This window comes from Limulus polyphemus, unplaced genomic scaffold (assembly GCF_000517525.1).
Source record: "Limulus polyphemus unplaced genomic scaffold, Limulus_polyphemus-2.1.2 Scaffold122, whole genome shotgun sequence".
Classification (NCBI taxonomy): Eukaryota; Metazoa; Arthropoda; class Merostomata; order Xiphosura; family Limulidae; genus Limulus; species Limulus polyphemus.
This window is the reverse complement of record NW_013665732.1, coordinates 567,544-577,968: the sequence shown is the minus strand read 5'-3', so window position 1 is coordinate 577,968 and position 10,425 is coordinate 567,544. Positions and strand designations below refer to the sequence as shown.

Sequence of the window (10,425 nt, the reverse complement as noted above, 5' to 3'; positions counted from 1 at the left end):
GGCAAACACATAGATGGATGTTTAGATCCCAGAGGAAGTAACTGAAAATACAGAACCTTCCCTGGAAGGTCCCCTCACCACATACAGGAATCCACGACGAGGGGAAAGTTGGTCTAATCTCCGAGTTCCACAACACTGTGTCCAGTGGTTTCCTGAATGCAGTCATTTGAACAGTTAATGTCTTTTGAAACACTCAGTATTTCCAGCTGCCTACTTACATACTATCAAAGAATTTTAGACATTAGTGACAATCTAAAGAATCAGAGAATAATAAACTGATTCGATATTTTATTAACAGGACACTTCTGTAAAAATCTATAGTTAGAAAGATTCTGCTTTGCCCTATGGTTACATGTCCCCTTTCTGAACATGTCACAAGGTTTTACTGAGTTACATTCAAAAATTTCATTAAGCAACTTTACTATCAATGCATGTCAATGAAATTGGCATTATAATGTATGTTATTATCCAATGTTTTATAACATCTGTTTTAATTCCTTTATTTCAAAAGAAACTTAAAAAAAAACTCTTAATCTTTGGCCTTGTTGTCCCATGATGCACAAGCATTTACAAGTCTCAGCTTTTGGTTTTTGTAACTTAAGTAATTTTTCTCATACACTTCACCTCAGTGTGTATACAGAAACTAGGATAATCACTCTGTTTACACATCCTTCCTTTTAATTCTTCAGGGCAAGTTCCAAGAAAAGAAAAGTAAATTTCTTGGGAACTCTTGACAGAAGCTAAGTCCACTTTCTACCCGTAGTCATATGAATTTACACTCAGCACTATTTATTCTTGTAGATTGTTTACAAACAATAGAAAGAGTGAATTCTATACTACAATTTTCCATTGGTGCACAGAATTCCATACAGTCTTTTCAAACTATTCTTAATATTGTTGGTAGCAGATGTTCCCAATACAATGTAACATTGTTTTTTTTATCTAGAAATATGTTAGTTAGATAGATAGTTAAATTTATTTAGGTTTCAGTTTTATATTTTAGACAGTTATGTGTTATTTATGTTTCCAAATGCATATTAGAAATGTTTAACTTTTTTAAATATAACCCAAACTGCCTTGGTTCATGAGGCTAAGTGGAGTACGCCAAACAAAAACATTCTGCCAAAAAATAAAGTTTCTCCACTGATCATACTTGCTTGAGGATGCCCTTTGACACATATCATGATAGATAATAATGCTAAAGGACAGGAAATGAAAATAAACTATATGTGAAAATGTAAAGACTTGCAATTAAGAATATTTTTTATGATTATTAGATGAAAAATTAAAAGGTAAAAACGATAGGACGAAAGGGAAAGATGGTACAAGGAACATGTTGTAATGGGTTCAAAGGGTGAACCAGACAAAACATGAAGGACAACACTGAGATTCCAATCCAGCAAAACAAAGGGACATGGTGGATGGACCAGACAAAAGGAATGGAAAGGAAAGGAAATAACTGGGGAGAAAAAGGCATTTCAGAAGTGAAACAAAGGAAAGTGTTTAACACAGCAGCCTTATAACTACCAACAGTTGACATGGACAAACCCTGATTAAATAACCAGGTGAAGAAATGGGACAGATGAGGAAAAGAAGGACAGGATCAGTGGAATCCATGGTGAATGGACTAAAGTCTAAAGGAAGACCAATGCCTCTGGTACTCAGACAAGGAGGAAGGTCAAAAGGTATGGGCAAGGAAAGAAAGTGATACACCAAGATTGCCGTGGGCTCAGTAAAGAAGATCCAGCATCTGAAAACACAAGAGATCTGAATTTGGTTCCTACTTGTTTGGTGATATAGCTGACAACAGTGGAATAAACCATAACCACCTGCTACCTCAGGAGTGAGAGGAAATGATACTGAGCCCAACAAACTGCCAAAAGTTCCAGAAAGTTGAAATGGAGAGTAGCCTCCTTGACAGAACATTGACTGGAAATCTCTTGGCAATCAAGGAAGCCCCCCCCCCAAACCACCAATAAACAAATGAGACTCAAAACAAGAAGAAAGTAATAGGAACCTCCATTCTGGTCAGTTCTCTGTTGAGCCATCAAACAAGGTAGGCCCTGATCCCAGGGGGAAGGGTAATGGGATGGTCCAAGGGATTGTTGTAGAAGTTCTATTGATACAGAAGCATCCAGAGAAAGGAATGCATGTAACTCAACCTAAGGAAATAAGAGCTTCAAAGGAAGCCCACATCCACTCAAGAGAGAGAGAGAACCCCTCATGCATTGAGAAAAGGATAAGGTAGGGTCATTAAGATTACCTGCACCATATCCCTGGAACTAAGTGAAGCAGACTGGGCCTGATGAAGATGGGAATGGAAAAAAAAACCTCAATGGAATGAGAGATTGAGTGAGGTGAAGAATGGAACTCTCCAACTGGATCAGAATACCCCACCTGATTAACTTCCCGAAGAAGTAGGCAGGCACGATTGACTGACTAGGCATGGATAGCAAGACAGTCATCCATGAAAAGGAGAGTCTGAAGACCCTCTGTGTGAAAATGACTGACAAAAGAGCTTTACCACTCAACAAAACCCATGGAGCTGAAGACAAACTAAATAGTAGCTCCTGAAACTGTAAGATATAACCACGTGGACGAACCAAAGAAATCGACATGACACTCGTGCAGTTGGAATATGAAGATAGGCACCACCCAATCAGCAACCCTTTGTGAAGGAGGTTTGGAACAGACCAGACAAGACGACTGGAAGAAGTACGATCTCGAGGAGGGAAGGATATCTGGGAAGTGGATGGGGGAGGAGTGGAACTTAAGGCAGAAACCTTCAGATAGAAGCCGTAGAACCCACAGAACTGTTGTGAAGTGTATCCAAAAAGACATATACACTAAACATACTTAGAGAAAGTATTCATAACTAATAAAATCTAGAATGTGAAAGGAAGAAATTGTTGACCGAATGTAAGACATGAACTCCCCATGAACCAAGGCCTGTGCTTCCCTAGCAGACATCATCATCCCTGAGATCTGGGGACTTGTGTCAGATTTATTGTCTACCATCGAGGGAAGTACACCATCCACCATTCAAATGAACACATTAGAATTCAGAAATCAGAAACACTTCTAAAATAATCAAGTAGAAACAATGGAAATCAAACACAAAAAGTTGAAACTGATAAAAATTTGTGATCAAGAACAATAAACATTTTGTAGTCACATGGAAAGCAAGTTAAAACAGATGTCTACACTACAATGCCAATCGAGAAAGTGAGAATTACTCTAGAACAGTAGAGGGAGAAATCTGCACTAGTGTAGTGTGTGTAGTATGATTGGTGGAGGGTAGTCAGATGATCAGCACATTCAGAAATGGTGCAAAACTGATGGGGTGTAAATGACTGGTGTCCTGTTAGCAACAATTTTAGCAATGCTTAGAGGGCAGTCCAGGATCAAGATAACTTTGGGTGAGAAGTGGGAAGATCATTTTGAGAAGTATATGTTTAGTAATTGTTACAAAAGCTTTTTCTGAGCATTTACAGATATGAAGTCGGGAATATAGCCAAGTTTTACTTGGAAGCAGTATGTGTCTGAGAAAACTATTTCATTTTTTTCTATTTTAAATATCATACATAACAGGAGAGCTAGAAAATACAAAAATGATGAAGTTTTTCATTTATATATCATGCCAGTTAAAGGAAGCACTCTGACCTTTAAGCAGGCTATAAACTTTAGCTGCTGAGCCATGATGTCCAACTTTGTATCCTGTTTAGTTTCTTCAGCTTTGGAAGCTAACAGAAAAGGGTTTTGAAATATAAAAACTGTGATATGCAATCATAATATTATCACCAAAAAAGAAAAACATTCTTGTTTGTTTTCACTCAGTAAAAAAACTTGTTTTACTTATAACTAAATACAAGATTTTTTTCATACAATGTTCTGCAGTGTATAGCATTTAAACTCTTCTTATAACCAATAACATCAATAGTTAACCAAAATGATTGGTGTAGTGCTCTTTTATGAGATATTTAACCTAAAAAGTACAAAACAAATAAAAAGTATATTGCATCACAGTAACCTTAAACTTGTTTCAATTACTTTACAAATAAAGATCCTTATAACTGAAAAATTTCAAGCCATGAACTTTGCCAGAAGTTCTCAAAATTAACCACTTTTATGTATGTGCATTGACTTAAATAAACTTCATGCTTTTCAATTTTACTTTTTATTAATACTTGATTATTTTAATAACATAATATTACTCAAAGTCTTAATACTCTTTTATTAATCTTTTCTTACAGTAAAGTGTTATAAAGTTTACTGCTAATGACTGAGAAAGAACATTTATATTTTAAGGGAAAGTGGATTCTGATACATTTTTGACTTTGTAACCTGTCATGGCTTTTATCTTCTTTTTTTCTTATTGTTGGGATCTTTACAGGCAAGTGTAAAACTGGGAAACCCTATTGCAAGACATACAGGTAAAACATCCTTAACTAAACTGTTCTATCTTACATTTTACTTTCTCAGTGTCAACTTTGGCTTTCACACTAATTCCTGATTCTTCATCAGAACTAGATTCTGAGTCATCCAACACATTAAATGATACAGGCTCATCCAAAGCTGAACTTGAAACAACTGGTGTACTCCAATCAAAATCCAATGCATTATCTTCTTTAGTGACTGGCTGGCTCCAATCCAACTGAACAGTTTTCTCAGTTTCATCCAGATCATCCAAAGTTCCAGACTTCACATGATTCAGATTCTTTGTTTTAAACTGAAGGAGAGGATCAGGACTTGGGGGAACACCCTCCTCAAGAACGGAGATATCTGTTGCCACCAGGTTTGGTAACCGGGAAAGTACTTCAAGGGCTAATGCTGGGCAGCCAGCACGAAAATGTAAATTAGCAGTTGTGAAAAACAGCCGTCGCTCCAAAGGAGTGATGATGTCATTTGTTACCTGAAAATTAAAAAACAAACATTAACTTAATTTAAAAAGGTTGAAACACTATCAGAGTTTCAGTTTCATGGGCTGACTAATATGACTGTCAGTCTCAATAAATCCCTTCAGATTGGGTGCTCTCAGATCTTTTAACAGCTGAATATCTTGGGTTACTTTTCCCAAAAAATTGTAGGACTGACCATCACATTATAATGTATTCATAACTGAAAGGGGGAGCATGATTGGTGCTGGGTTTTGATTCTGCATCTCACAGATTGTAAGTTATGCACCCAAACAACCAGGTCATGCCAGGCCTCAAGTTTAAATAAAACATGTTCCAGACTGAATGATGTTTTGATGAGAGATGCAATTACTTAACATTTTCATTATGTTAAAAACTAGTACAAAAAAAGGTTACAATGAAATAACATATTCACTGTAATGCTTGAATGATAAAAAGATAAAAAAGGTTAGCTAAATCTTATATTTAGATCTATGTTTACTTTACAGTAATTATCACTGTCATCTCAAGATAAAAAATAAATAAAACAGCAGATATGTTTAAAATTATCTATGTTACATGCAGTTGCACTTAATGTAAAAACCAAAAGATCATTATTGCAGAGAATGAGTACAATGCCTTAAGACAATGTAATATAAATTTATGGTAAAATGTGAAAGAATTAAAGAAATGTTTATTTTTGTATAAGTGTTCACATAAAAATAAATTACTAATTAAAATAAAAAAGTTATAAAAATCTACTTTTAAAAATATGAGTGAATTTAAGTAGAATAATGAAAAAATTTCAGTAATTCATATACAACTTTTTAAAATTCAGATATAATGAAAAAAACATTTAAATTAGTCAGCACAAAACCTGGTAATTTTTTTTTGAAATCATTAAGTAAATTCTAAGAATAAGCATCTTAGTTTTTAAACTAAGAGTAATTCTATGGCTAAAATCTATTAGCACCCAAGGAAATACAGATCAGTTAATTAAAATGATTTAGCTTGTTATTTACACAGCACTGAAGCTTATTAGGGTTAACAAGTTATTAATCTGATCTCTATGACATTTAGTGTAATAAAAATGCAAAGAACAACTGAACTACACTTGCTTTTCAACAATATGGGCCAGCAAAAGCAAAACATTCCAAATGGTGAAGTATAAAGTTTAATTTACTAAAGGAAATAAAACTTTTTAATACAAGAATATACTGCTGTAGAAAAAATTATTAATTTTTAATGATGTTATAAAGATATTCACCTTTGAATTTATTTTTCAATACAGAAAACAAAAGGAAAAATCAAATGTACCTGTAGAGCTGATTTTTGATCAGCTGGATCAATACTGTATTTGAATCCAGTTAACATGAGGGAGCGAGCTTTCTTCTTGTCTTGAACTGTCTGAGCTAATTGTCTTCGAACTACCAGAGGATGAGTGCGAAGATAAAGGTAGAAGTTGAACACACTTGGATTAGCTAGGAACAAAAGGAAAAATAAAATTCAGCAATAAACCTTTTCAGTTGCAAAACAATTTTATAATTAGTTAAATTAACACCAAGTTTATATAAAAGTTGATACAATTCTTTAAAGCTCTTTCATATTATTTACTATACAAAAATCTTAGTGTCAACTTTAATAGCATTTTAGCATTAAAGAAATCACCCAAAAGAAAAATTAATTCCTCCATAGATGAGATCATTGTGAGAGTTTGTAATGGTATAAAACACCGTATATTATGTTTTGATAAATGAAATAGAGAAGCTCATAACCACTGAATAACAGTATGAAAAATCCTCTACTTGTGATATTTCAATCCTTAAAATGTATAAATAATCAGGCATTAAATATGTTGATACTATCTTAATTAATTAGAACTAACATGAAAACTAAAGGAAACAGCAATTGCAGATGACCAGTCAGCCACACAGAAGTCTGATGCAACAAACAAAAATATTTCACTTATAATACTGGGATGACTTAGATATAAATAGCATAAAACAGATAGATTCATCAGCAAACTATACTGTAATATTTGAATCTGAATACCATCTACTAATGACTTGAATTTTTAATACCAGATGATTGCAGTAAACATTATCAACTGTACAACCACACACAATGAAACTGGTACAAGATATTAACAAATACAAGAAATAAGACATAAAAAATTATGATGAAGCAAATATTTAACTTAGAAATATAAATCATAAAATGAATAAAAACATTCATGACTAATTCCTGTACTTAAATTAAATATGCTTATCTATTTTTTAATAAGTGCTAAGTTTTTTAAATGATGGTATTTACCTGAAGCCTGTTTTGTGCTAGATTTTTCATCATCATCTTGCACTCTTGGGTGAGATTGTCCAACTCCAGTTTGGAGGAGTGTGTTCAAGGCTCCATTATAATCCTGCAGAAGCCAGTGTGCCATACTTCTCAGAAAAGGATCAGGATGGGCATGTGACACAGAATAGTTGTTTCCTTCAGCATCACAGCCTAGGATTTCTTCATAAATGAGTCTTCGCAGGTTTAGAGGGGTAGTTTCTAAATCTCCTTCATACAAGCGAACAATGACCATTGCTAACTGAAGATCATTTAACTTGTTTAGACACACCTAAAAAGAAAAGGAATTGTAATACATTAAGATAACTTTCATTACAGGACTATAAAAAACAATTCATAATCTCTATATATATCTAATAGTTTGATACAAAAAACATTTTCCCACCAAAAATTATCTCCTCTTAACTAGAGTGGTTAATATTATTAATATTAATTATTCACCAATAAACCTTTTCAGTTACAAATTAATTATTAATACAGGTTTCACATAGTCAACTTGCAGTCCTTACCATATATGCTGCATGGTAATCATGTTATTTAACTTTAGTGACTTAAACTATTAGTGACATCAGATGTGACTATGTGAAAGTTACTGACAGCCTCAAAGTGCACAAAGATTTTAAAGTAAATTTCAGAGGTATATTTGCCTTATTCACTACCAAACTTAAATGTTAATCTCTGTCAGTAAACTAAACTAATGTTGTTTCTGTTGTTTGTAGATTTTTGTGCAAAGCTACTCAAGGGCTATCTATACTAATCATCCTTAATTTTAAAGTGATAGACTAAAGGGAAGGCAATCAGTCAACATTACCTGCCACCAACTTGTGGGCTACTCTAATCAAATAGTGGGATTTGGTTATTACACTTATAACTCACTCAATGCCCCAAATTGCATAACAGTAATTTTATTTTTTGACACTAAAGGGGTACAAACCAAAAAACCTCAGATCCACAGTCCAGCATGCTCACCACTAACATGCATTTTCCTATCTAAAGAAATGTAACTTATAGCTTGGAAAGTTTTATTCATGTGTAACTCAACAGTATTAATGAATGTCAATACCAAGTTCATTGTACAGTATAGTAAAGTAGTTATAATTTTTATGCTAAAGTACTGTTATAAAAATAAAGACTCTTATAAAACCTTACAATTCAGACAAGAATATCTGATGGCAGTTAGAATCATAACTTACAATATTTGCAATCTATTTTATTTAAAGAAAATAACTCACAAAAAAACTTATATATTGAATCTTGATCCAAAAAGAGCAAAAAGATAAATAAAAAATATCTACTCAAAAACACCTCAGGTGTGAAAAAAAAGGTAGCAGCCAAACTGGTAGTTACACATACAGCATTGATAAGAATTTTACATTTTTCATTCATTAGTTAGCCAGGTCTCATTTTTTTCTGTTCAACTTTGGGCATGATGGTGGGTAAAACAAAATCCACTGAAAATATGCAATAGTTTGGATTATTACAGTCCAGGTTACAGAAAATGGAAAATTGCTAAACTGTCACTCCTGTTAACAACACATAGTGTGTCCTGCAGGTTGTTTTGCAAGTAACAATTTAACCATTGTAAATATATTCTAACATCAGAATTATTAGAAACATCATACTTCAATAGCATCTTGAATTGCTCCTGCTAGTAGAAAAAAAGCAGCAGCATGCTCAAAACGCTGCTTTCCAAGAAGTGCAAAAGCATTTTTTAAGGCAGATTTCCTCCACCGGTCTTCAGCAAAGTTGTTCTGGAAAAAAGCAGTCATCTTCTGGTCACCTACTGACCTGAAATACATAACCATATCTATTCTCACATTCTATAGCTTACTGCAATTTTTCATCTAAAAATGTTGAAGACAAGCAAGGGTCTAATATTAATTTTTATAAACAATTACATGTACAAGTTTTTTACACAAGTATTCTCTAAGCTTTTTTAAACTTGTATAACAAGTGGCTTGTAAACAATACAGGATATCTAAAAAAAACAACTTAGTATGCTATGGACATCTAAAGTCACAAAACTAGACAATTCATTAACTACTCGTACAATACTTGTGATCTGAAAAAAGGAAGAAGATAGCTATAACAGAATAAATACTGTACTGTTGTGCTAATATTTTTATGAAAATCCAGGAATAACTTCATTGGTTAGTTTTAGTTGCTAAAAATGGTATTAGATAACAATTAACACCCACATATTGTAGATAAGAGAAACGAGTGGGTCTTGACATGTGAAAGTAAAGTTTCTTTCACTATAAACTGTGCATTCATATAAACTGAACATTGCCATAATACAGTTTGAATCAATGGTGCTCATCCTCCTACCCCCCCCCCCCAAGGTCTTGGAGGAGTCCCCCTACTTTTAGAAGATCTCCCTTCAAGAAAAAAACCTATAGTTAGTTAACTCTGTTGCCCCGGGTACCCTTTACTGTGCATGACACAAGGTTTTAATGTCTCACATTCAAAATTTTATTAAACTACTTTTCTTTTATGTTATACCAATTAGAATAGCATAAAATTTTAAGCTAATAGTCCATATTTTAATAGTATACAAGTTTTAAGTTCTTAATTCTAAAAGGAAATATATAGAAAAAATCCTGAATATCCACTAGTGTAACACACATGACACATTTTGTCTTAGCATGTCATCATTCCTATTTTATCCATCACCCTTAAAAAATGTACGAAATTAAATGTAAAATGCTCTCTTTAAAATCATTATTGCTCAAACAGACCATAATTTTTATAGCCTTCAATTTTGTTTGGTTACAGAGCTATCAAAGACAAAATCAGACCCCTCCTGTCACATCCTCTCTTTCACAACTCGTTGATAGTTCTCTCTTACATTTCATTATATATTATTTATAACCAATAGAAAGTCAAGGTTTTCATCTATCAAATGGCGTATTGTATAACATTGTGTTCTGAACAGATAACCGTCAATGACACTCTGAGTAGCAACATCGTTCCCATGGGAAAGTTAACGACTAGCTTGGATGAATTTGTAATAGCTCTTGTTGCATCGTTAGAAAGTGAATTTGTCTACTTTTTGGATGTTATTAGTCTATATTCTTTGGTGTATTACTTAATTAAATAAAAATTGTTAAGTGCTTTACTATAATCATTAAAAAAATACAGCTAACTTACTCCTCGACAATCGAGGGCGAGTAAAAAGAAA

The 10,425-nt window shown here is 33.3% G+C and overlaps 1 protein-coding gene across 9 annotated transcripts in view; it reads right to left on the bottom strand.

The window, feature by feature from the left end:
- The window catches only part of LOC106472611 (dmX-like protein 2), a 159,902-nt gene that overhangs the window by 63,770 nt on the left and 85,707 nt on the right, over positions 1 to 10,425 (bottom strand). For all 9 annotated transcript variants that reach the window (XM_022402034.1, XM_022402049.1, XM_022402060.1 and 6 more), the window contains exons 32-36: positions 8,867 to 9,032; positions 7,209 to 7,515; positions 6,213 to 6,376; positions 4,468 to 4,912; positions 3,664 to 3,743 (exon numbers count right to left, since the gene is read on the bottom strand). In XM_022402034.1, the coding sequence (XP_022257742.1) occupies positions 3,664 to 3,743; positions 4,468 to 4,912; positions 6,213 to 6,376; positions 7,209 to 7,515; positions 8,867 to 9,032 (1,162 nt within the window). The remainder of the gene's footprint in view (positions 1 to 3,663; positions 3,744 to 4,467; positions 4,913 to 6,212; positions 6,377 to 7,208; positions 7,516 to 8,866; positions 9,033 to 10,425) is intronic.